Source organism: Lagopus leucura, unplaced genomic scaffold (assembly GCF_019238085.1).
Source record: "Lagopus leucura isolate 7727_CA_CO unplaced genomic scaffold, USGS_WTPT01 Super-Scaffold_1, whole genome shotgun sequence".
Taxonomy (NCBI): domain Eukaryota; kingdom Metazoa; phylum Chordata; class Aves; order Galliformes; family Phasianidae; genus Lagopus; species Lagopus leucura.
Genome location: NW_024962250.1, coordinates 22,213,325 through 22,240,070, shown reverse-complemented (window position 1 = coordinate 22,240,070; position 26,746 = coordinate 22,213,325). Strand labels below are relative to the sequence as shown.

Sequence of the window (26,746 nt, the reverse complement as noted above, 5' to 3'; positions counted from 1 at the left end):
AAACGAAATCTGCTTTGAGGGATGAACTTCCAAAAGCAAGGGGGTGTTGCCTAAACCCCTTCTGTGAAGCAGCCAAGTTACCCCCTTTTAAAATGCAACTTTGAGGCACAGTCAAGTGTGAATTTGGAGCAAAAAATATGAAGTTTGGCAAGATAAAAATGTATTTGTGGGTAGTTGCTCATATGAAGAATCATCTCTTCCTTATGGGGAATCTCTACTGTGAAGTCTGAGCGAGAGTAGTGTGGGTTCCTTTGCTTAGCTTCACCACCATTAGAGTTTCAGAATTTCTTATTTGCAGTGCTTCAATCTGTATGTCTTCTGATTGATTTTTGTTTCTTTGTTTTTCTCTGCTGTGGTGGGTTTCCATGATAGAATGGAACAGGAGACTCCAATGACTTCTGGCGGATTGAGGTGGTGGGCAGAAGGGCTGGGAAGCTTATCAAAGTCCTACGGAGTAAGATCCGGCTCACACATGTGGCCACAGGGTGTATTCTGGGCTCTTCTGGAAAGACTCTGCCAAAGTGGTATGTAGCTTGTGTGCTCTGCCTGCCCCACTCCACAAGACTTCGAGCTGCTGTAAGAATAAAAGAGTAATCAGCAGGTACTAAAAATATAACCAGAGAAGATCTGGGTTAGAGTTATGCAATTTGTTACAGTGAAGGTACCTGGTGGGCAGCAGCTCTGAAAAATCCCATAACAATCCAATCCCACACCTGTAGATCTAAGAGTGGCATGGGCATAGATTCTGTTGTCCATTAAGTCCAGGAATGGATAACAGCCATATTCTTCAAGGCCATTTTAGTCTTAAGGTTCACAGTAAGTAAAGAACTGGGGCAGTTGATGCTGTTCCATGCCATACTCATCCAAACTTGTTTTTGTTGGCATTAACTTCTTTTTGTGGTTGGCAGTCCTGCCATTTTTGGGTGCAGCATCCGATGTGAGGGCAGCAATAACAATCTGATATTACCAGGGAGTTCTCAAGTTATGTATCTTCATCATAAAATGAAGGATATGCAGAGGTTGATGCCAGCCAAGCTACTGTATCTGCAAAGCTGTACTGTATGGAATGCTAACAGGGATCCTGACACAGCAGGCTCTGTAGTCATGGTGCTTCTGTTTCCAGAGCTGCCTCTGTTATTGCTAGCTTAGGTTTTCCTCAGCTCTTTTACAGTAAAGAGGATTTCTATTATATCTGGTGAATGCTGAATCATACATAGTGAGTGCAGGCAGATACTTCTGCCGGTGACTGCCACGTCAGGAATGCAAATGGCATTTATATTTTTCTGGTAAGACTGGGTTTGTGGGTAAATAACATAACTGGTTTAAAATAATAATAATGAGACAAATCACTACCTCTGACAACAACGCTCAAGAAAGAGGGTATATCTTTTTCCACTAACATAAGCTCACCCTGTGAATAGAATTCAGTGCTGCAAAATACTGATGACATTAAGAGCTGAGAGGAGGGAGGAAACCTGGTAACTACTACCTGGTAACTATATATATATATATATATATATATATATATATATATTTTTTTTTTTAAGACTTCAAAGGGGAATAATCATTGTCCTTCCAAGACAAGTGATTAATTAATGGATTAATTGGTGAAAGTAAGCATGTTAAGAGGCGATTGGTGGAAAATAATTAATTCATCACATTACTGCAGGCTCCGATACACTTTTTCCTGTAGTGTTTGGTGTGACCTGCTAGAAATAGAGTGATAGAGCAAGTGAAGTGAACCATTGTTTTACCAGCGTTCCTTCCTCTAAAGTTGAACCTTTGTTTCTGTAATAGAGTTTCTGTAGTCATGGATTGACTTGATGATGATGATGATGATGATGATGATGATATTTCTTTTTTCTGGAGAGACTGTAAGAGTTGACTTGAAGTAGATTATACTTTAGGCAGCCAAACTTAAGAAATACGGGCTGTGTATTTAGTGGAATTTTGATGTAGGCTGCCTTTCAAGCTTGTCTAAGTTTCTACATAGCATTGGAGTGACTGCTGGAGTTGAATGATGTGGTTGATGTTATGGGAAAGCATGAAGCCAGATAGGAGAGAGAAAAAAAAAAAAAAAAAAAAAAGAGACATGAGCTAGAAATACTGAGTGATCTTTTTGGAGTAGTGTTTGAATGTTCTATTGTTCTTCAGGGGTTGGGAACAAGTGGAAGTCACCTGCACACCATATGTGAAAGAGACTCCGAATTCCCTCTGGAATTTTGAAGATCATATAAACCCTAAGTGTAAGTCATTTATTTTCCTTTCCTTTGAGGGTACATCTTGGCTTGCTGTTAGGGAGATGGATGAACTATCAGATGTCAAGAACTGGCAGTCAGCATTTGGGATTTGTCTGTTGTTTCTCAGCTCAAATGTGAACTTGTTAAACTTAGGCCAACTATTTAGAGATGTATAGGCTTTTTCTGCTTCAGGGCAGATTCAGCTTGGATATTAGGAAAGGGTTCTTTATTGAGTGGGCGGTCAAGCACTTCCCCAGGGAAGTGATCATACCACCAAGCTTACAGAAGTTTAAGAAGTGTTTGGACAACGCTTTCAGGCAAATAATGTAATTTTTAGGTAGCAAGAGGTTGGACTTGATGATCATTGTCCCTTCCAACTCAGGATATTTTATGATTCTATAATTTAACTGTTTGTACAGTAAACTGGAGATAATGCTTCAAGTATAATGGGAAATATAAAGACTTATTAAAGGATTTTGTAATCATCCTGGATGGCAGAAGCATGGAGTTTTATAGGGAGTGCAGTGCAAGTTATTATATTTAATATGATTGGTTCAATTGGGGATTAACCAACAAAAACACCACTGTGTTTTTTTGATGTATCATTTTCTCTTATGAGGGGATGCAAAATAATGACACTGTGGTACAATCAAGTAGTAGACAGTAGAGGTATAACAAAGATTGAGAGGAGACCTGAGTGTGCCGATAATGAGAGGTGACCCTTGCAGCTTCATCCATGAGTTAGGTATGTGTCATAGCTTGGCCTGAATTATTTGATGTATTTTGATATATTTTGATATATTTTCTTCCCAAGAATTGCAGATGACTTGGGCTGATTTCTGAATTACCGAAAACTGGTGTACTTCACCCTTACAGAGCAGCTGTGCAAATCAGAGGAAAGGAATTCTGTGCAATTTATTTGGCATTTTCCTCTTCTGTTGTAATGCCTTGTGTATTATTATGCTCATGGCTCACTTACAAATAGGCAACAGCTTATGAACAATATCTAATTTCAGGTGGAAATAGGTATCTGCTTCAGGGACTTCTTTGTATTTTTCTTGCTCCTGGGAGTAAAGGAGGAAATCTAGGAATATATCAGTTGTGAAATGGAGGATACTTTGGACTGCAAGCCTCTGTGTTTAGAATTTGAATGAATTGCACAGGGAATGAACAGGAGTTCTAGAAGCAGATTTGTCACAAGTAGAGGGAATTTGGTTTATTATGCAAGAGTAAAAAAATGTAAAACATACAGAATTCTCATCTATTTTTTTTCTCTTCCTATAGTGCCTAATATCAGCCTGGATGTTTTGAAGCCTTCTTTTTTGGAAATTCTTCTAGAGTCCCACATGGTTATGATCCGGGTAGGGTATTATTAGTTCTAGATGGCATTTTCTTCCTCCTTTGTTTTTCATTTAAAAAAAGAAATATTTTTTTTTCTGAAACGTGTGGGTGATAGCTGCAAACTAGGGCAGAATTTACACACTCCAACCACCTGCTTGCATTCTTGCTTAGTAAAAGGGGTGGTCTTGAGGTTAATTTTTCCAGAAGTTTGGAAGCCATTTGCTTGATGCCTAGTTCTGCTGTTGATGTAATATAGTTACAGTCTAGTTCTGTAATTGCTCTGCTGCTGAAATTCTGTTCCATAAAGGGGAGTTTAGTATTTTTCCCATGCTGTTGAAAGTTTTAAAGTAAAATTAGTATTTGTAAGGCAGGAGGATATTACTGTGGTCAGACTCAGGAAAATTAGCTGAATAGACACTAAAAGGACAATAAGTGTTTGAACTGAAAATGAAAAATTCCTGATAATTTCTTAAGGCTCATTGAGATGCTGTGTTTTCAGCCTTTCTCTTCTCTTTTTATCCCCAAGGATACTTGCAAATGGACTAGATTTAATATTTTCAAGGTGGTCTTTCCCTGTGGTTGTTCTTTGATCTTGGCCACATCCCTTCATCTTTCAGCTACTCACTCCTTCATCTGAATAGAAAAGTTCAGTAGGAAGGGGCCTTCTGAGATCAAGTCCAACTGTCTGACCATTTCGGGGCTGACTGAAGGTGAAAGGATATTTAATAAGGGCATTATTCAAATGCCTTTTATATTGACAGGTGTGGCATCAACCACCTCTCTAGGAAGCTTGTTCTAGCATTTGACTCCCCTCACAGTAAAGAATTTTTTCCTGGTGTCTAGTCTGAGCAGCTTTATGCTGTTCCCAGGTGTCCTGTCATAAGTTCCCAGGGAAAAGAGCCTGGTACCTCCCACTCCACTTCCCCTCCTCAGGGGGAGGCTGAGGCTGCAGAAAGCCCTGAGGTCACCTCTCAGCTTTCTATTCCCCAGAGTAGACAACCCAAGCATCCTCTCCTCACAGGACGTGCCTTCTAGTTCTTCTACCAGCTTTGTTGCCCCTAAGAATGGGAATCTACCATTTTGGGAAGAGAGTTTACTTTTTTGTTTGCAGATGTCTTCTCAAATTCTCGAAAGAAAGAAGGTCATCAAATTATTATTAACAGTAAGCATTTCTATGACAACCCATGATAACATTGTCTCAGGTAAGAAAGCACCTGCATGGGTTTCCATGGAAATAATCTTTCTGAGGATTTTATTTCAGGGTGGAAGAAAGTCTGTTGAAGCAGTCTGTTAATGAACAAAGGTCTTGCTTATGCAACATGTGTACTCAGTGACAGAAAACCTGGTAAAGAGAAATGAGAGAATACTGCCTTTAAGGATACTCAAAGAACGTTTTCACTTGTGTCATAGTATTAAAACATTTGTTGTCCTCATGGCTATTTCCAGAAGATGATGTGTGCATGTAGTCAGAAAGCAGCCTTTACTTGGAAGAAATATTCACATACATTTGTAAACCCAGACATTTTGGGGCATTGCTTGCAGCACAACTACCCACTCATTTCAATTTTATCTTGACTTATCTGTAGGGAAACAGTGGCCTGAAACCAAAGGACAACGAAGTTACATCTAAACCCTGGCACTGGCCCATCAACTACCAGGTATATTAATCAATCCTCTTCCCTTTCTGTTTTCAAGTACTTTACTGTGCTTCTTGAAGCATAAGACCTCTTAATCATTTTGAGGATGATGTCAACTTTATTTTGTAGCACCTGAGCTGCATGGAAGGGAATGTGTCTCACCTTTGGCACTAGAAAATAGATATAAACCAAGTTGATACAAATCCACTTTGCTTACTTCTGGTCTGTTTCCTCAGGGTCTGCGTTTTTCTGGTGTCAATGAGACAGATTATCGGGTTTATTTGCTGGGAAACCCGGTAAGTTGGAACAGGAGTTTCCAAGCCACTGTCTTTAGCAAATTTTACTCTTGCTTTTTCCACTGATAACGAATCCTTTCATCCTTCTTTTGGACTGTTTCTCTAGTAGTATTCTTATACTTGCGCGTAGCTTTTCATTTCCTCTCATGTTCAGTCCTGTTTCCAGCCCTAAGTCTTAAATCTTTCTCTTTCCTACATAGGTGGTATGGTGGCTAAATCTGTTCACTATTGGGCTATATCTTCTGATAGCAATTTCCACTGCAGTGGTGCTGAAGAGAGGTGTCCAACTGACTTCTGAACACAAAGGTGAGGTCAGTTTTCCTATGCCTCCTATGCAAGAGAGTCATCTGATAACGTCCTAGTTTGCCGATACACAAGAGCTCATATTGGGAATCCTATATTAAAAATCTTCCCGTATGTTGTATTAAAGCCTCTGGGAATTTAATGCATTAAACTCAGGAAGCTGCATGTACTGAACACTGGGCTACATAATGCTTTGAAAGTGTACTACTGAATGATGTGATTGCTAACAGAAGATGCTGTACAAGAAATAATGACTCTGAGTAAAATCTGGCTTTCTGTCTGGCAAACAATGAGTTGCCAAATTTCCTAAGCTTGTAAGCCTTGATCAGAAATCCTCAAATCACCAAGATCCTGAAAAATGTACATAGAAAGCTAATGAGGAAAAGAGCTCTGTAAATAATTCACAGGAAGGAGTTATGATAAGCTCCTGAACAATCTTACCACTCCTTTGCTGGAGAGTACAGAGCTGAACTTATTATAGGCTGGCATCTGAAGGTGATCCAAGGGTATGAAGCACAGTAGGTTTTTGCTAGGTTATTTTTTTCTAGGAGGCAAAGGTCTGGATTCATTAGTAATTCATATGCCAGCTGTGCTCTGCCAGGTGATTGCCCAGCCTAGCATGACAGTTGCTTAGGAACTGTTAAGAGCTGAGATGCTGGCCACAATTGCTATCAGTTATGTCGATTGCTTGTTGTGGTTTAATCCAAGCAGGGTTCTAAGCATCACATTTGCCCCAAGTCAAATGGGGGAGAGAATCAGAAAGGTAAAAGTACAGTAACTTGTGGATTAAGATAAAGATGATGTACTAAGTAAAGCAAAAGCTGCACATGCAAGTGAAGCAAAACAAAGAATTCATTCATCAGTAGGCAGATGTACACCCACTTCCAGGAAGAAAGGGCTTATCACACATAATGGTTTCTTGGGATGACAAATCACTTGAAGGACCCCTCCTCTGAGCTCTGCAGAGAGGGACCTGGGTGTCCTGGTGGACTACAGGTTGGCCATGAGCCAACAGTGTCCTTGTGGCCAAAAAGGCCAATGGCATTCTGGGGTCCATTAAAAAGAGTGTGGCCAGCAGGTTGAGGGAGGTGATCCTCCTCCTCTACTCTGCCCTGGTAAGACCTCATCTGGAGTACTGCGTCCAGTTCTGGGCTCCCCAGTACAAAAAAGACAGGGATCTCTTGGAAAGAGTCCAGCGGAGGGCCACAAAGATGGTGAGGGGCCTGGAGCATCTCTCCTATGAGGAGAGGCTGAGTGAACTGGGTCTGTTCAGCCTTGAGAAAAGAAGACTGAGAGGGGACCTGATCCAGGTCTATAAATACCTAAGGTGTGGGGGGCAGAGTGGCGAGGCCGGACTGTTTTCAGTGGTGAGTGGAGACAGGACAAGGGGAAACGGCTGGAAACTGCAGCATAGGAAGTTCTGCACAAATGTGCCCAAGAACTTCTTTTCGGTGAGGGTGACGGAGCACTGGAACAGGCTGCCCAGGGAGGTGGTGGAGTCTCCTTCTCTGGAGATGTTCAAGACCCCCATGGACACCTACTTGTGCGACCTGGCATAGGGAACCTGCTTTGGCAGGGGGATTGGACTCGATCTCTGGAGGTCCCTTCCAACCCCTATGATTCTGTGATTCCTCCTCCTCAGCTTTTGTTGCTCAGTGTGACACCATATGGTATAGAATACCCCTTTGGCTAGTTTGGGTCAGCTGTACTAGCTGTGATTCCTCCCAACTTCTTGTGCCTCCAGACTCCTCATTGGCAGGGCAGAACTGGGATTGTTTAGTCTGGAGAAGAGGAGGCTCAGGGGAGACCATGTAGCACTCAACAATTTCCTGAAGTGAGATTGGGAAGAGGAGAGTGTCAGCATCTTCCCTCAGGTCACAAATATGACCTGAGGAAATGGCCACAAGTTGCACCAGGGGAGATTTAGATTAGATGTAAGGAAAATCATTTTCTCTCCAAGAGTGGTCAGACGCTGGAATGGCTGCCCAGAGAGGTGCTGGAGTCACCATCCCTGGTGGTGTTCAAGAGGCATCTGCATGAGGAGCTACAAGAGATGGTCTAGTAGCTTAGTGGATAGTAGTGGTAATAGGAGGATGGTTGGACTAGATGATCTTGTAGGTCCTTTCCAACTTTGTGTTTCTATGATTCTGTGAACAAGAAGCTGAAAAGTCCTTATCTTAGTGTAAGCGCTGCTCTGCAACAATTAAAACATCAGTGTGTATTATCACCTCTATTTTCATCAAAAATCGAAAACAGCATCAGTGAGCCTCTACAAAGAGATTCAACTCTATCCCTGCCAAAACCTTGATGCATATTTGTTGAAAAGACTGTTTTTGATCTGGACATATCAATAAGGAAGTGATAAATGTCTGCATCAGGAAGTTCCCCAGGCATACATCTACTGGTCACATGGCCTTACCTTCTTTTGCTTTGCAGATGCCTACAATCTGTTTTCTAACACTGCTACTTATCCCACACAAGTTACTTGATACCCAGTTTCCTTTTCATAAATTCCATTTGCAGATGCCCTAGAAATCTGTGAAAGGCAGGACTGTGTACCAGGAGTAGAAGACCATTGAGGTTAGGTTATGGAGTGGTGTCCATGAGAAAAAGTTTGTGAGATTCATGCCTCAGGTAGCTTAACCATGAACAAGACCGATCTTCAGTAGAGATACTTCAAGGAGCTACCTGAGTTGGCTGTAATGGAGATTGTGTATTGATCCAAATTGTCTACTCTCAAGTTTTGCAAGCATAGTGTACCATTGTAATATGCATGCTGCTTTGAAATAAGTATTTCCTGATATTTCATGCAAAATAAATGGTTAAGGGTCTTTTATTGCACCTGATGCCAGGGTTGTAGAGCTTTTAAAAAATCTGAGTACATCATACGTTAACCTTTGCAGTATACATCAGTGGTTACTTCATTTTGTAAATCTCTGTGTTGAAAATGAAATCTCTGTGTTGGAATGTGTGATGTGACACTATTCAGTCCCACAGTGATTAGCTATTGGCCAAGTCATCTGCACAAACCAGAGCTCTCAGTCCCTTCTCCAGGCTCTGAAAGGTAGGCAGCATTTCCTTCTGGGAAAGGCTGGCAAGGTGATCATCTAGCTGGCCTGTAGTCTTGTTGCGGACAGAATCAAAGACATCTGAAATTGAAATGACCTGTGCATACATTGAGGAACTGCAAATTTGGTCTTAACGTAGAGCCTGGTCAATCTGCTGCTAGTCCATTGAGACTTTTTTAGATAACTCTTATGTAATACAGTCATATAATACAGCATGTAACGATATATTACAACATGCTAGGTACTGTATAGTAGGAAAATGTAATACTGTGAATGTGCAGCATACTGCTGACTGTGACAGAGCTTGTTAAGAGAAATTGTATGTTGAATTCTTTTCTGCTGAAGCATGTTTGTTTGTGTTCCAGAGCTGTCTCGAGTTGTGCTCTGTGGTGGAGGGCAGGTTGCTCTGGGCTGGCTCCTTCATTACCTACCCTTCTTCATGATGGGCCGAGTTCTCTACTTTCACCACTACTTTCCTGCCATGCTTTTTTCCAGCATGTTGACAGGTAAATATTGGATGCTAGGAGAAGGTGAGGCAGAGACATGGGTGAAATTCTCTTGTTGTTAGATGGAACGTTTTCAGACTAAACAGTTTTACATTTTTTGCTTGTGCAGAGAGCTTGAAAACATTGACTTAATGAAAATGTTCTTCACAAAGCAGCTTGTGTTGCCAAACTGTCTCTTTGTGTTGCCACCCTCAGGGAGCAGCTGTGTCTGGAGGTTAGGGCATTTAAATTGAGATGTGATCCCTATTCTCTGCCGTATCATTGCTCTTCTATAGTCTTTTATAAGTGTTACTTTCCATTGTTTATTGTCACTGCTTTTCTGGCAGTTTCGTTTGTAATTAGTTTTTCTAGCTTTTCCTGTGCCTTAGTTAGCAAGCTGGAGCCTGAATGTCTTGTCTGTTTATTCAGGTGGGAGGGAAGGAAAAGAGAACTTTCTGCTGATAGGAAACAATCTCTGTAGTTGTGATGGTTAGCAAGGGAAATGAATTTAAAAATCAATAAGGTCCTCTGGTGTGTGTGTGTGTGTGTGTGTGTGCCACAGTGTGGCAGTGTAACAACTGTTGTCTTTGGCATCTGCACCGATCCTGACTTCTGTCTCATTATTCTCCTAGGAATCACCTGGGACACACTACTGAAGTTTTTTTCTCAGTTCTTGTCACCCAGCACTACAGCTAGAAGAGTTTATGGAGGGGGGATCCTGACATTGATTCTGCTCGTCATGTACAGGTGAGGGCTGAAAGCTCAGCTCTTTCTCAGTGTGAGAAAGTCTCAGTGGAGACTTTGTGCCTATTAATCGATGGTGTCTCTGCCACTCATTTCTGCTGATCTTGACTTTAAGACATCGAGTCCAATCCTAAGCTCTCAGCAGTATGTTTTAAAACATCCTTCAATTGCAGGGAATCTTTCTTTCATTCTACTACTCGGTGCGAATGCTCCATTCCCTTCTGAACTCACAGTTCAGTGTTTCTGATTCTACTCCCCATACTAAGTGGTGCCAGATCTCTCAAATACAATACAGGCAAATTCTTCATTGCTGTAGATCTTCTTAGCTGGCTTTTCTCCAAAGCTGTTGCTTTCTAAAAGAGAACAACACTAGTGATAGGAGTGTGGATTATGTATGTATTGTGTTCAGCAGAGGTTAGAATGTCCCCAGTGGAGTTTAGAGCCATAGTAAATTAAAAAAAAAAAGTCTCATACCCATATGGATTAATGTGCTACATTGTTCTCAAGACGGAAAACTGTGCAGTCCTTGATGGCATTTTAATTCTTCCCACAGCTTCTACCTCTTCCATCCTCTGTCCTATGGGATGATAGGACCCATGGCATCTGACACCAGCAGCCCCATGGCAGGGCTCCGGTGGATGGACTCCTGGGAGTTCTAGAGCCACCGAAGAGCATCTGGGGACAAAGAATAAGAAGGATGAGGACTGCTGCACGTCAAGCTGGTTTCTGGCGCTTTGGAGGACATGTAAAGTGTCCTCTCTGGTGAACTCTGGTTGCAGTAACCCTGTTGCTCTGGCATTTGTTTGCACTGTCTGCATTAGGAGATGCAGAAGCTAATCCTCTTAGAAAGACTCATGAATCTTTAGGTGATATTCCTGGACAACTGGCTGGTTAGATCTCAGTTCTACTGAACAGTGTACTGGGACTCTTCACAAACAAACAGCAGTGGCATTCCAGCAGTCAGAGCTGTACAAATTGGGGACTGTGTGTGGTTGAATGTTCACCTGTGTTTGTCTGTCTTCCTTCTTGTGTCATTGCAGTTTGAGAGCCAGACAGTGTCCAGATATTGAAACATGAATCATGCTTCATGACCTTTCTTATGGTAAGGTTTTTTCTTAAATCTTCAAGTAAGCATGTGGGGATCTCTTTACTGGCTGTCTGCATTTTTTGCTCCAACCTTGAATTTTTAGAATTTGACTGAAAGGGGTCTGCTTGAACCACTCCTGAACCACTGTGCCTCGTCTGTCTCCCAGGCCTTTTGCTGACAGAGGAGATGGAGATTGTTTACCCCCTTATACTGCCTTGCTTTCTAGTCACTCTTAATCATTTATAACAATAGCCTGTGCTCAGAGCCAGACTGCTCCTGCACTGCACTTTGTATCTTCTTTCCAGTTCTGTCAGACACTGTTAAGGAAATTACAGTGGGAACAGCAGGTGATTTGTTTTCTGCCCCAGTGTGCTGTGAAGGCTGATCCTTGGGTGCTCGGGACTGAAATGATTGGGTGAAAATTTTAGATAGCTGTCATTTGTCTTTTGATCCCAGCTATCTCAATGCCTCTATTTCTGGTTTTAGGAAAAAGGATTTATCCTAAGGAACATAGCAGCTGCAGAACTGGCCATTGGCATCTGCACACTGTGTTCCAATATTGAGCATGTTCCCTCCTGTTAATAGCTGTCCATTTAATTACTATATAGAAGAAAATGTGAGGACAGGCTAAAATTCTTTAAGTGTCAGGAACCCTTGGATGTTAAATCCACCCCTTCCATGGAAGTGGAATGTTACTTATCAGATGCCTTTCTCCTGTATTAGGTCTATTTTTGTAAATGTTCTTTGTATTCCATCTTCAGTTCCTTACCCAGTTTGAATTTCTTGTCACAATCCTTGGTTGCTACTTAGACCTCAGCTGTGTTCCTGTGTCAAAAACTAATATTTGCAAAACTCTTTATGTATGTCTTAAGGAACTCAGGCTTCTCTTTTCAGATTTCTTGCTCTGCTTCTCAGCCTTCCATTAAAGCTTGTTTACAGGTCTGTGTGTCTGCTAAAACATCAGTTGTTCATTCATTTATCAAACCTTGAATTCTAATGCAACTCATACGGCACAGAAGGGCTGTGTTAGCATCTCCAGGACAGTTTTCTGTGTGAGGAACTGGGACTCTAGTCAGACTGCCTTTCATTCCTTTTCAGTAGAGGAGCCGTAGGCAGCTGCTTGCTGTTGTAAGCTTCTGGCTCAGAGTGCCACAGCTCTCTCCAGAAGCTGTCTCCTATAGAAACTAACACAGATTGTCTGTGATTTTGATTCTAAAGGTTTTGAGTTTATCACCTGCTGATAGTTCATCATGGGAAGCTGTTGCACTAATTAGCTGTTGGATTTGATTATTCTTTTCCACTTGCCTGTTGCAAGAAGTGCTCCCACCTGCACGAGCCAGGGGTTCACAGAGATGATGCATAGAGAAGGATGTGGAAGCGGCTGCATAAGAGCTGTCCTGCTTTATCTCACAGCAGCTGAGAATTGTTAACTGTTGGCAACATGGCAGACAGGCAGTGCAGTGCTGCCTTTGTAGCAGTGTGATTCAGCATCTTTGCTCTGGGTGAGACTATCAGCCTAATGCCTTGCTGTCCTAAGTATGAGTTCTTCCTACAGTAGTCCTATTGTCATGGAGAGGAATTTCCATAAGTGCTGATAAAAGCTGTGATTTGAAGTGTAGGGGTTTTCCCAGCCTTTGATTTCTATTTAACAGCAAACAACAACCAAACAAACCTAGAAAACTTGTGTTATGGAATGATAATTTCTAACATTGTTTATCTGCCATCTTAAATCTGAAAGCACAAAGCTCAGTGACCTCAGCTATTTTGGTGATGTTGAAGGTGTCAGCATTGTAAGAACTGCCTGAGGAAGACGAGCCTGCGTGTTCCGTGCTCAGAGTACTTTGGTCCTCTGTTGCTAATAGCAGTGGGTGGGCATTGGTGGCTCAATATAGACAAAGGCTGCGTTGTTTTCTTTTCTTCTCTTTGTAGTAGCCGATGCAGAAATTCTCTTTTGAGAACAGTCGGTTGGCACTGAGACTGGCCTGTTTGCTAGGTGTTACATGCTGGTAGTGGCGTGGAGATGCACAGTGAAAAAAGTGCAGATATTCCACCAGGGGGAGCAACCTCCAGCTGATTTTTTTTTAATTTTTTTTATTTTTTTTTTATAATCTGGACTTAAAAACATTAAAAGGTTGATGTTTGAAGACTAGAGGGCAGACATGAAAAAAGAACACATGACATCTGCCACTTCTGGGCTCCATGGGATGGGTTTTCAAGTAACTGAAATGATGCTGATGTATTCTTTCTGTTGAAGAACACTGAAAAAATAGTATTTGATTTAATACTTCCTTCTCAAAAACAAACATGCAAACAAAAATGCACCTTCTCTGGTAATAGCTGGAGCAGTATAGTAACCAAAATTTTGTGAATAAAAATATATTTGGGTTCTCCTACTGACTCTGACATAAAAAGATGTGGTGCAGCATAAGGCAAAGGGTACAGGGCACTCTGCATTCTGGACAGAATTCGGGCTGTTTCAGTTCTGTTCTTCCCTTCATATTTGTGAACAAGTTCAGGCTCATCCTGCAGGCTGATTATCACAGTCCTCTTCCTCAGCCACATGGAAAATAGCTTGTGGTGCTTTCCAGGGCCAGAAGATGCTGTTCTCTGGAGCAGCTGTTTCTTTGAAGTTTGCTTGACAGGGCTGCTTTTATCCCTAGTGAAGTATTTCATCAAACGGTGTCTGTAGAGTCAGACTACAAAAAGCTGCAGATCTCCAGGTTCCCTGTTATGGTTTTTTTTTTGGTTTTTTTGTTTTTTTTTTTGGTATTTTGTTTTAATCTGATAGCTATTGTCACCTCTTCAGTCCTTGGAGGGTAAATAAAAGGCCTCTTGACTCATTTGGCTCATCCTAGACATGCCATTCATCTTAAAATGTGTTAGCAGCTCCCTCTACACACCTCTGCACACCCCTATTCCAGCAGGAGGGACTGCCCCATTTCCAGGAGGTCAGCTACACACGCTGCAAGACAGGGCTTTGACTCTGGGAAGGATTTGAATGGAGATTCCTTTGCCAATATTACTGTTGGTTCAAGCAGAGGACTTTGTGTCATGTTCTGCTTACTGCTGTTGTTCACAGTTCACAGAGTGGGACAGCCAATACCACTCTCGTTTGCAGTTTTATTTTTGCATCTCAATTGAATGTTCCTGGTTCACAGAGAGCATGGATAGGATCCTCCTTTTTATATCTCTCTCCTGTTTCTTCCTCAAACTGCAGGAAGTGTCATTTTCCTCTATGTTTTAGGCTGTGCATCCATTCATGTCTGAACGAGGAGTAAGACAGGGCACCCTGTAGTATCCTGTCTGAGTGAGTAGCTATTGCAGTGAGAGCAAAATGAGTACCAATTAATGGAAAGCTAAGCAAATGTTCATAGGTAGGATTTTTTTCTGCCAACTGCCCTTTTTGTATACTCTGAGAATCTTCATCAAGGGACTTGAGAGCGAAATAGCTGTCAACATTAGAAATGCAGACATTTATCTGAAGTCCTCTGCTGCTGTGCTTAGATGCTTCTGCTGGCCAAGCTTGTGTGATGGATTCTGAGCTGGCCCTCTGTTGACAAGTGCTGTTGTAACACCATTCCCTCCTCTCAAGGTACTGGTGGCAGTGCAAACACCTCCCTATCTGTGAGCCTGCATCTCCATCAGCTGCAGAGTGTAGGTAAGGGTGTTCCCCTCTACAGCAGAGGGACTGCACTTGGAGTCAGGTGGGGCCCTCCCACATTGGTCAAGTACCAGTTATGAAAGCAAAAACATGTGGACTGTTAGGACATTAGCAGGGGTTCTTATGTGATCCTGTCCTGTATTCCATGCCTTTCTTACTAATGCTGCTGTACGTGTGTGTGCATATATGCATGTGTGAGCACCCATCCGTGATCTGACTGTCTTCTGATTCTTCTGAGATGGGATTACTGCACTGTACAGTGTGCAGAGAGAATGTGGGAGAATGGTCCCTTGAGCTATGAATATATTTTGTACAGAGAAACGTGGAAAATGTGGTAGAATTTTGAATTCATTTTTGTAATAAATACCTCTTTCAAGCATTCTTCTGTGGTTGTGGGTTTTTTTTCCTTTTTTTCTTCTTCCTCCCTTTCCTCCCTGTCCCTCCCACACACAACTGAAGTAGCAACATGGATTTGAAATTGAACCATTGGAGAGTTTGACTTATGGCAGCGGTGATACAGAAACCATTGCCAGCATCAGCTTTATCAGCTTTCAGCATACAAATGTTGCTGGGCTGCAGTTCCAGGTTAAGTCTTGCTGCAGTCCAAGCAATGCACCGGTAAGCACAGCAGAAGTGGAGCTAGATTGGCTGAGGATAAAGTACTATCTGTTGACGTGGATTTATTTCTCTATGTTGAAATTGTGTTAAATTGTAAGTACGCGTAATACGTGCTGTTTAATGGGTATATTCATCAGGCTTCTGGTAGGTTGCCTTCAGACATCTAACTTGACAGATTGGGCACTTTTTCCAAGAAATCAACATTTATGTATGAGTCATTCTTATTTTGAATGTGTAGTATCCCTAACATCAGCTCAATGCACAATCTTGTACAAATGAGGCCATTGCTGTGAACTAAATGCAAGAATCTGTAATAAAACTGGAATGTTGTAAATCAGGAGCTGTGCCAGGCTGTAGTGACAGAGCAGCGTGCATTTCTGAGTACAGCATTGCAAGGGGTGGAACTAGAAGGGGGAAAAATGCAGCCTTACTTGTGCAGCTATGCAGTGATGCCCAAATCAATGCTGGAGGAGAGCCGGCCAGCCTGCTTAGAGCTCATCCAATGGCTGTTGAAGTAAAGTCAGGACGGCTGGAAACTGGACTTTGCCTTGACAAGGTGATAGAATAGGCAGACAGAGCTCCTGGAAGGCCCGGTGGTATTCTGTGCTGCTTCAGAAAGCTCAAGCTGGTTGTGGGCTCTCATCCTGGAAGGAAGGGCTGCTGATACAGGAGCTGTACTGGGGTGCGGGGATAATAAGGATGAATAAGGAAGAGAAATGCGCAGTGTTCAGAAACTGCTGATTACATCTGAGGTAGAACTCTACTTCCTAGTCCTGCAAAAGAATGGCTTCTGTCCTCAGGTGAGTGAGCTCACGGGGGTGGCACGGGTGCTTGATGGCATTTGTATAATGCTCTGTATGTAGTTTTTATTATACCACGTTTGGAATCTCTTGGATCTCTAAATTACAGCCATTTTCCCATTATGTGGTTCTCAACGTGAACAAACCTTTTTTTCCCCCATAAATTGGTGTTTTCTCTTCATTTAGATCCTCAAGCTTTGCTTAATGTTTTTGCTAACCAAATATAGAAACTTGTACTGCAAACTTTAACTTGCTTTCTCTGTCTCTCTAATCTCCTGTACCTCTTTTCTCATTTTCTTCATTTTACCCATATGGTTTCCCAAATTGTACAATGCCTTCCAACATCGCACTCCCAAATTCCATATGCTGAAAGAAATCTTCATGATTCCGACCCCATCTTCCTGGTTTACATCCAAGTACTGGCGTATATATCCTTATACTTCTGTTTTCTAATATGCCATCTCTGAATGTAGTTCTGGCCCATGTAATACATCATCTGAAAGAAGAAAGTTTGTGCTGTATCTAAATAGACATAGTCTATTGGGTGCTGTGATTGCTGGAAATTGTTTACCATGTTTACCATTCCTGCAGCCATTGTATTAGCCCCAGATTTCACCCTAAGCTCATCATCTTGCAGCCCTGCAGCTGATAAAAGGGAGCTCTTGGGCTCTGCTTGTCTGATTTTTTTTCACTGTAGTTTTGGATGAGGCAGTTCAGCAGTGTCCGTGTTTCTCCACTAACCAGAAAGAGAGTTTTTTTCTTGCTCAGATGAATGTGTCTGCAACTGATCCCTTGACATGCTTTAGGGACGATAATTATATGGCTACAAAGCAAAGAAGGAATCTAGCTGACAAAAAGGGAGGGGCTGGTTGAGGTGGGAGTGAGAACGTACGTGAAGTGATGAGTCTCTGTGAAATATATGAACTGTTTGAGAACAACCCAAACAAGCCACTGCAGTTGAAGAAAAATGAATTTCAATAATCTGGTAACTTCCAGGCAAAATCCCATGGGAAGCAATTCTGAGGAGAGAGATTTAAACAACAGGTAACGGGAGCACAAGTGCTGGCCATCCCAGAGCAAAGCATGGGATGGAAGTGCCAAAGAAGCCAAAGAGAAGCTTTTCATCAACTTCAAATACAAGACAGAAGCGTACAGAGAGTGACAACTGCTGCGCTACTAGGGGCTGCGAAGGTGTCATATGGAAGGGGGAGGACTGCTTCACAGAAGGGGGGTGTAATGAGGAGCATCAAAGGTAGAAGGAACTGTAAGTAGGACGAGATGGATTGAGAATTAGACCACTGCTTGGCAGAGAGGAGAAGGTATGGACAGGCAGATCCCTGAGAAGTTGTGCACCCATCCACAACTGCTTTTATTATAACCTCCCCACTGAGCTTTCTACTTTCTCTGTGCTGGTTTTTATCAGGTCAGTTGGTTTCTTTCTTGTAATCATCCTGTTTGGCCTCTTGGAGTATTAATGCATTTCTCTTCTCTGTAAATCTGATGAAGTTTCTGTTTATTCCAAGGATTGTTACTGTTTTTTTAAATGATAGCAATGCAAGTAGGTTGGAGGTCTCCTCAGGCAGAGCTGTAGGACTCATGGGTGCAGGCTGTCTGTGCCTGCTGGGCTTGAGTCTGGATTGCTAATGATGGCTGTTCAAAATCCAACGTAGTTCCCAATGGGTTGGAAAGTACTTCATGATGCGGCACAACTACATAATTCCCTTAACGACAGAACCAAAGTACTTCATCAGCACTCGCACATTTTGACTCTGCAGTTTGCAGGTGCAAAGTTTCTCACTGAACGAGAGAGCATTTGTGACAGAGACCAAAACTGGAACGGCTGAGGTAGGTGGGGAGGGGAAGGCCACAAGGATCCTCAGGAGAGGGGTGGCACACACAGAAGCCACAACACATGGGGTTTGTGTTGAAAGCAGATGGCTGAGCATAGAGCCGAAAGGTGATGACGCTCACACAGCCCCGCATGAAGGCAGGATGCAACTAATGCAAAACGTCTGCTTCAATAAATCACTGCAAAAAGTGCTGTGCTCAGGGAAGACTGCTGTGGGACAGATGGGGCAGGAGATGCCCCGGTCAGTGGTGTCCATGTGAGTTGCAAGAAGGAAGGAAAGACCAGAGGCTGGAGACGATCAACAAATGTTTCAGATATTGACACCGACAGCACTACTGAGAGGAGTGAGCCCAGTGGAGGGCATAGAGGAAGTTCCTCAGGGAGAGCAGCTCATTGCAGCAAGCTGGTGTCAGCAACTGTAGGTGATCCAGAGCAGGTGGGAGGGTGGCAGGTGGAGGCCCATGCCCCTGTGGCTGTCCCTTGGTGGGACGGGAGCCAGGTGGCTACTGGCACTGTCGTGCTTGCCAGGCCACCAGGCGTGTTTCTGGTGAGATTCCAGCCTGGTGGTGGGGCACCTCTTCGGGGTTATCAGTGGTGCTAACAAGGGGGTGAGTGACTAACAGCTGAGGTAGGTCCTTGCGCCTGCAGGAGCCAGACCTGCCCACACCCCTCAGAAGTCAGCAGTGCTCAGGCAGGTGGATGTCAGGCAGACAAGTCTGTGTGTCAGCCTTGGTTGGGTTTCACCTGTCTGCACACTCTTCTCCCCAGCCAGGCCCTGGGCAATCTGGGGTGAACCTGAGGATGCCCAGTATCAAAGGGACATCAGGAAGCATGTTTCTGTTTTGTTCTGCTCTTGCATTCTCTCCCATGCATTGTTCCTCCTCTCTGTCTCTCCCCTTCCTTCAACTGAAATCTCCAAGGCCAGGGTTGTGGCCCTGTTCTCCCCGCAGGCCTAGCACTGCCTGCAAGCTCTACAGCTGTTGCCTTAATCATTTTATGGGGAAAATTATTCTCTCCTGTGTCTTTTTTGCTTCTTGTTATGTAACTATTTTGTGGTTTGCTTTGCTACAGAGCTGTGTGGCTTGAGGGACAGTGTAAGAAGATGGCTGGAAATATAGCATGCCTCCTGCTCCTGCCTGAGGGGGGGATGAGGAGGAGACTATGGGCTCTGTGGTTCGAGATGGGAAAGAAGAGTAGCAAAGGGGATTAATGAGGCCCAAGAATCTGGCTGCACGGTGAGTGAGGAGCCCAGGGTAGAGGGATCAGAGCAGCACTATTCATGAAGACTCAATGGGTAAGGAATTGGAAATGAGCAGGAGCCCAAAAGGAGGGGGAGGAGGGGTTGGGTTTGTTAGAACAGCAACAGTGGTGTCACAGTAGCCCTGTAGGTAAACCGAGGCAGTGACACTTGGCAAGGAGAGCGATGGTACTGTACTTTGAAGGGGACTGTAAATTAGATAGAGACCCATCACAAATTTTAAACAGCATAAACATAGTCTTCTGAAGCACAATAGAGCTCTACTGAAGGTCAGAGCCCCTTGCCAGCCATCTGCCTCACTGTTTTGCAGGCACCCTGATGGTGACTGGAGCAGCCTGTGCTGCTGAACTGGTTCTTTTTCACTCTTCACAGCTTCAGGGGAGGTCTTGCAGGAATCTAAGAACAATTCAGGAAAGAGCTGAGCTCTGGGCTGGCTGCACAGAGCTCAGGGAGCTGGGACCATGGCAGGAAATGCACAGACATGGCAGTGTTTGTAGTACTCAGCCTCTGGACACATCCTGGGGCTTCCTTATGCCACAAGACTAGCTAACCACTTGAACAAGGAGGGAGCTTTCCTGCTCTTTTTTTATTCTTTGGATCCTCCCCGAACTCAGCCTGTGCTGGCAGCACTGTGGTTCTGCAGCAGCTTCAGAAACGCCTCTGACAGCCCCAGAGCTGTGAGGGAGCAGCTGCTCTGCATGCAAGAAGCAGCGCTGTGTCTCCTGGGCCCTCACTTTAAGTCATGTAAATGATGTTTGGATGTTTCTGAGACTTGAAGTCCCTCCTTTCTCCCACCTTGCATCCCTCCTGACAGCTCCCTGCTCCTGTGCTGGAGGATGTATGCTGGTAGAGAAAAGTACTGCTGTCTTCTCAAGACCCTTCAATAGGTAGAGCAGAATGTTGGGGAATAGATTTGCTGGGCAGAGGGCAGGGAACAGCTCCTGGATGTGTCCCCACACCATCCTAAGGGAGCCAGTACTGAAGGATAAGGAACTGGTTGGTTCCTTTTCATTCTTAGCCCTCATTGAGCAATACTTTACATTTAATACTTTACTTTACTTTACTTTACTTTTTTTTTGAGCAATACATTACAGCCCTACCAGCTCACTGTCCCCTGGGGCACCTCCATCTTCAATGGGAGTGGGCTGGGCATGCTGGGCAGGGGCTGCTGCTACAAAAGTCTGCTCTGTGCCAGCAGCAGGTGGCCACCGTCTATGGCAGGGAGGGAGGTACAATGAGGGGAAGTGAGCTGTCATTTCCCACTGCCATCGTGGTCATGCATTTAGTGCTGCCATATGAGATGCTCCTTCCACTTGGAGCTGTTGCTCTGGGGTGTGAGCTGCACAGTGCCTGCGTGGAGCCAGGGAAAGGTGTTCCATGTCCCAACCAAAACTGAGGCAGCATTCCCAGGCTGTCTCCCTGTTTCACCATGCTCATCTCCTGCCTTGTACTCCCTGTGCCCATCTCACTCATCAGCTGATCCCTCAGCTCCAGCAGCCTGCCTTAGGTGCTTCCCTTCTGCACAGGAACTGCTGAGTCACAGCCCGAACCACTGATTGAGCACCTGGGGAAAGAACCCGGTCAGCCCTGGGGCACAGGTGAAGGCAATTCAGCTGTGTGACCAGAAGGGGTGGAGCCTGGCTGCACCTCTCCGAGACCTCATTTCAGGGCTGACTGCTGCTGGGGAAGGATCTCTTTTTGGAGATTCCTCCTTGGTGAAGCTTTCCCCTGTGAATCTGGAATCTTCTGATATGGGTGAGCAATTTTCTTTCCTTCCTTTATAGCACCTTTTTAGTGTGCTGGTCCTTCTGTCATCACACCTCTGTTGTAATGATTTTCTCATTGTATTGATCTGGTCAATTGCTACACCAGTGACATTCAAAGCAGAACTGAGGTTTTCTTTTGGCTCCTCAGCCAGAGAGCTGGAGTCTCCTTGAGGAGCTTGGTTCCCTTGTGAGTTTGCTGGAGTTGAAAGTCTGGATCTAGGTTGGAGCTCTCTGTACCCAGCACTGTGTCCCTTCTGCCCTAAGGCTGCAGGGCTCCAGGAGCCCATATGAGCAGGGCAGGGCTTTGGGTCCCAGAACTGCCTTCTATGGCCCTGCCACTGGGCTGCCTCATGAATAGAAAGAGCCCTGGGTGTTGGAGCTGAGCTGAGGCATGGTGCTGTGCCTCCTGCCAAAGATGGATGGTGGTGCTCTGAGGCAGAGAGCCTCCATTCTGCTTGCACTGGGTCAAGGTGCATCTGGGTTGGGGTCCAGGCCACTGTCTGCAGCAGGACGTGAGATAAGATTAGCACGGTTGTTATTCCAGAGTGGGGCAAGGGTTTCAGTGACATTGGTGCTTCTGTGGTGTTTGCATCCTTCTGCAACTCCTGTCCATGGGGCTGCTCTTCTTTCCTGGGTTCTGCTACGCTCCTTGAGCCCTTGCTTGCTTACACTCCTTTGAGTTTCCTTTGTGCTCCCTTGGGCTAAATTAAACACATCATTTACCTTTATCTGAGCAATAAAGAGAAGTTCATTGCATCATAGAAACACTTGAGTTGGAGGAGATTCTAAAAGGCCATCTAGCCCAGCTCTCTCTATTGAACAGGGATGTCTACAGCTGATCAGGTTGCTCAGAGTCCCACCCAGCCTCACCTCAACTGCACCAATCACACCTACTGACAACCTGAATCCTTCACTACTCTTACTGTAAAAAAAACTTCTTCCTTTTACCCAGTCTAAGTGTCCCCTTTAAGTTTGAAACCATTTCCCTTTGTCCTATCACCATAGACCCTGCTAAAGAGTTTGTCCCCTTCTTTCTTACACCTCCTTTAGATACTGACAGGCTGCTCTCAGATCTCCCCGGAGCCTTCTCTTCTCTAAGGAGAAGTTGGGCACCCTGAACCTGTCTGACAAAGCTGGTCTCCGCTCTGTGTACCAATACCTTCGCAGGATTCAGCCGTTAATTACCCTGAAATGACAGAGGCTCTTTGCGACGCCGGAGCGGCACCTGCCCACAGCGGTGACCGAGGGGCAGCTCGGCGCGGTACCGCCCGGCCGGGGGGGCGCGGGTGCACGGCGGGGGGCGGAGGGCGGGCGGCTCCGCTCCGTTCCGGGCTCCGCTTCTCTGCCGGCCCCGCTGCGTGCGGAGCGAACCTCGGGCGGCGGGGACGGGGGCAGGTTCCCCGGGCGGGCTCTTCCCCGCCCCGCTATGGAGAGCGGGATGCTGTCTCGCACGCAGCAGGAGCTGATCCGGGAGAGCTGGCGGCGGGTGAGCGGCAGCCCGGTGCAGAACGGCGTCGTCCTCTTCTCCAGGTGAGCTGGGGCTCGGGAAGCAGCGTGGCTCCGCGCCCGGGGTGCTCGACAGGAGGAGCGGATCCCCGGGGCGGCGGGCGGTGCGGGGCTGCCCCGCGCGGTGCCCCGCGTTGCGGCCGGGCAGGAGCTCGTGGAGCCGAGCCGAACTCTGCCGTGCGCATCTCAGCGTCTTCCCTACGGGCTGCGACGCCGTTGCCGGCGGGTGAGCGGGACTCCGAATGGAGCCAACAAAGAGAGAAGATGGGGCCTCTCTCCCGCCGTTGCAGGTTGTTCGATCTGGACCCTGACCTGTTGCCCCTTTTCCAGTACAACTGCAAGCAGTTTGCCAGCCCCCAGGAGTGCCTGGCTGCTCCCGAGTTCCTGGATCACATCCGAAAGGTGAGAGGGGTCGTGGCAATCCGCGGGTGGGTTCGGGACCGCCAGGAGTCGATGGGAGCGCGCGGGAGGACTGCTGTGTCCCCGAGACGGGGAAGGAGCGGTGCTGAGGCTGCCTCGCGGGAGCTCGCGTACAGGAAGAATTGGGCATAACGCAGCGCAGCCCTTTGGTGAGCCCGGAGGAGCAGCCCTGCTGGGACAGAGTGCAGCCTGTGCTGCCTTCGTAACCCCATAACCTCCATCTTCAAACCACCCTTTATAACCTCCATCTTTAAAGCGGCGTAGCGCCTGCTCGCCTGGCCTTGTTCCTTGTGAGAGGCTCTTTTCTTGATAGCTGCAGGCTTTCTGCTATTTTCTGCTTACTGAACAAGCAACGTCCATCTTTATTTCTGCTCTTATTGCCTTAAGCTGAAATAGCTCTTTGCTCTAGTTGGAGATAATTTGCCTCTTGAAATTATAGAGTGCGGTTCTATCACCTCTTGCCTTTGCTGGGCTTACCATGCCCAGGTTTTAATCTCTCCTAACTTGTTCTGTCTGCTCCCTTCATCCCTCATTAACTCTGTTCTGCTCCCACGTGACTCTTCATCCCTCTGGGAGCCCACTGCCATTTGTGCATTGCCAGAGCAGATCTCCTGGCTGGGCTCTCCCCCACCTCCCCTCAAAATACTTTGGCCTACCTTAGCATTGTCTCCTATGCTTTTGCACTATCCTGGCAACTTCCAGAGGTTCCACTTTCTCCTCTGGGAAGGGAGGCCAACAGCTCCTCTGCTGTGCTGGGAGGTGGTGGTAGCTGCTGAGCTGAGCAGGGTGAGCTAGAGGGGCTGGCCTTGTACAAATGTGGTGCAGCTGCTGTGCTCCCCCAGGTGATGCTGGTGATTGATGCAGCTGTCAGCCACCTAGACGACTTGCCCTGTCTGGAAGAATACCTCTGCAACCTCGGCAAGAAGCATCAAGCAGTTGGTGTGAAGGTTGAGTCCTTTTCGGTGAGGTGTACTCTCCCATCCCACTATGGCTGTTTGTGCAATCCTTGATGGTTCCAATTCTGAGCCACTGGAGATGTTGGCTTGGCCTGGGAAGCCCTTGAGCACCCCTTGTTTCCTGCCTGGAGAGTGAGGGCAGAGGGGAGCAAAGCAGTTCAGAGGCTGTTCAGTCAGTAGAAGGGAAAGCTCAGGGGAGGCCTTATTGCTCTCTGCAACTCCCTGAACAGGTGACAAGGTGGAGGTCAGCCTCATCTCCCAGGTTATGGTGATAGGATGAAAGGGAACGGCCTCAAGTTGTGCTGGGGAGGCTGAAGTTGGATATTAGGAAATATTCCTCATCCCGAAAGAGTGGTCAGGCACTGGAAATGGGCTGCCCGTTCCAGGTAGGAAGTGGTGGAGTCACTGTCCCTGAAGGTGCTCGAGAAGCATGTAGATGTCACACTTAGGGATATGGTGGCATTGGGTTGATGGCCGGACTAGATGATCTTAGTGGTCTTTCCGAACCTTAACAACTCTGTGATTCTATGATTTCTCCACCTGGAGAGAGCGATGGCTTGGTGCACCATTGTCTCTCACCCAAAGTGGTGCGGGGGTGAGGGAAGGGATCTGCCTGTTGTTCCCCAGCACTGAGTTGACACTTCTCTGTTTGGATTGCAGACAGTTGGTGAGTCCTTGCTGTACATGTTGGAGAAGTGCTTAGGTGCTGCCTTCAGCCCGGATGCGAGGGAGGCCTGGATCAAACTCTACAGTGCGGTGGTGAAAGCCATGCAGCGTGGCTGGGAGGTCCTCCCAGAGGGGGACTAGCCCTAGGCCTGGCCCTCTACAGGACGAGCACTCACCCCTCTGCCTCTCTCCACCTGTCTGTCTCTATGCACCAGCCCACCTCCTCCAGCCACATGTGCTGGGTTCTCTTCGTGATCTCACCTTGCTTTGACGCTGCCATGTCCCTGCTTTTCCTGGTGGCCACAGGGTATCTCTCTGTAGCCCAGAGTGTCCAGCACAGCACCACTTCCCAGTGCCAGGTTCCTGTGTGCCAGCACCTGTAGCTGTGCTTTGGCCTTCTGCTGGCTCTCTACCCTCTTGTTGCTGCCCATCCCCATAAGATAGCTGCTGGTGAGAGCCTCTCAAGCCCCACAGCGAGCTCTCATCCTGCTCTCTTCACCCAGCATCACCATGGGCAGTGATCTTGGTGCGCCTCTGCCCTTCTCCTGTGTGAGGCTGGTTGCAGTGTAGTGTGTTCCCTGCGAGTGTTTCCAGTGGTGGGGGATCACATTAATACCAAGGTAAGGCTGCTCTCAGTGATGTAGGCTGCTGCCCAGAAGGGTTCCTGTAGACTTGGCCAGTTGATTTTAATGTGTGAGAGTTGGCTGAAGTGCACCAGCAGCAGTGGCTATTTAATGTTTTGTATTGAGAAGAATGAAGCAAATACAAGAAATCATGTCTTAAAATAACAATGAAAGTTGCAATCATGTCATGGCAACGGCTTCTGGAAATGATGCTGGCTCTTGGCCAGGGGAAGAATGCCTGTAATTTTTCTGCTTACGGGGGTAGGACCTGGAGTGCTTCCTATCTGCACACAGTGCCCATCTGCAGAGCTTCCTCACCTTGCAGAAATAACTCTGCCATACCTGAGATGCAGTCACCGTGGAGGGGAGAAGGCACACGGCTAACACTGAGCAGGTAGGGCCATGTTAGGGCAGGAGTACAGCACCTGCCAGGAAGCTACCAATGAAATGGCTGGGAGGCAGAACCCATGTGCTCCAAGGGAGCTGAACTTGATCTCGATGGAGAAGGTCATCTTTAAGGGAAGTCATCCCAGGGTAAGGACAAGGAGCAAATGCTCATCTGCAGCCAGTGCCCTTTTTCACTTCTTCAGTGCAGGAGAAGGCCAGTGTTCAGGGCTGTGATTGTCCCTCCTGTGCTGACCTATCCTCCCTCTGAGCAGGAGGGCAATCCATGAGATGTGTCACCATTCCTGTCCCCTGCCCTGTGGTGCTGGTGGCTGTGCTGAGCACACAGCAAGGACCCTGATTGTGAGGGGAGTGGTGTCAGGGCAGAGCCGTATGTGCCATGCATGCTATCTTCCCCAGGATACCAGGCTGTGCTCTTGCAGTCTGATACAGAGTAGGAGAGGCGGGGAATGGGGCAGTTCCTGTTACAGCCCTGATCTGGGGCATCAGCACCACAGGCAGGAATGTTCTGAACCTGCGTGGCACATAGCCACGTGTGTGAGGAATTGAGTGTGTGCTACTGCAAGAAATGGTCCCTTTGTCCTTTAGCTTCCACTCCTTTTTTGTGCCATGTTTTGTGTAATTCCTAGGGGAAACAAACTAGTCTGTGTGCCTCTTATACCCAGATGTACTGTTTAATAAAGAACAATCGACAGTCTCTGCCCTTTGGGGTGCCTGTTTATTTTGAGAGGCCTAAGCAAGCTTAACAAAGGATGACAGAGGGGTTTGCTGGGCTAGATTTAAATGTTCCAGTTCTTCACCTAATCTGACATCCCTTACCCTATACCAGCTTTTCTGAGGTAACACCACTGGGTGCTCCTCTTCCCCCTGCACCTTTTCTGCTCCTGCATCTTCCCCTTACCCCTGAAGTGCTTCTAGCCCAGATCGCTCTTCCAGTTGCTGCCTTTTCTTGACCTGCTGTGCTGCTGCCACAGTGCCATAGGCTGGATACAAAAGGGACAGACAGTGCTTGCCTTT

The 26,746-nt window shown here is 46.0% G+C and overlaps 2 protein-coding genes across 2 annotated transcripts in view; both read left to right on the top strand.

Moving 5' to 3' along the window:
* POMT2 (protein O-mannosyltransferase 2) overlaps nucleotides 1-15,241 on the top strand; it is a 29,491-nt gene extending 14,250 nt beyond the window's left edge. Inside the window, exons 13-21 of the mRNA XM_042864865.1 lie at nucleotides 373-524; nucleotides 2,155-2,246; nucleotides 3,525-3,601; nucleotides 5,168-5,239; nucleotides 5,455-5,514; nucleotides 5,715-5,820; nucleotides 9,251-9,391; nucleotides 10,003-10,117; nucleotides 10,668-15,241. Of these exons, the coding sequence (XP_042720799.1) occupies nucleotides 373-524; nucleotides 2,155-2,246; nucleotides 3,525-3,601; nucleotides 5,168-5,239; nucleotides 5,455-5,514; nucleotides 5,715-5,820; nucleotides 9,251-9,391; nucleotides 10,003-10,117; nucleotides 10,668-10,773 (921 nt within the window). The 3' untranslated portion in view covers nucleotides 10,774-15,241. The remainder of the gene's footprint in view (nucleotides 1-372; nucleotides 525-2,154; nucleotides 2,247-3,524; nucleotides 3,602-5,167; nucleotides 5,240-5,454; nucleotides 5,515-5,714; nucleotides 5,821-9,250; nucleotides 9,392-10,002; nucleotides 10,118-10,667) is intronic.
* Nucleotides 15,242-22,579: 7,338 nt separating this feature from the next.
* On the top strand, nucleotides 22,580-25,165 carry NGB (neuroglobin). Its single transcript, XM_042871567.1, has 4 exons — nucleotides 22,580-22,683; nucleotides 22,950-23,061; nucleotides 23,922-24,041; nucleotides 24,696-25,165. The coding sequence occupies exons 1-4, from the start codon at nucleotides 22,580-22,582 to the stop codon at nucleotides 24,840-24,842; spliced, it is 483 nt and encodes a 160-aa protein (XP_042727501.1). The 3' UTR covers nucleotides 24,843-25,165.
* The last annotated feature ends 1,581 nt before the right edge of the window (nucleotides 25,166-26,746 follow it).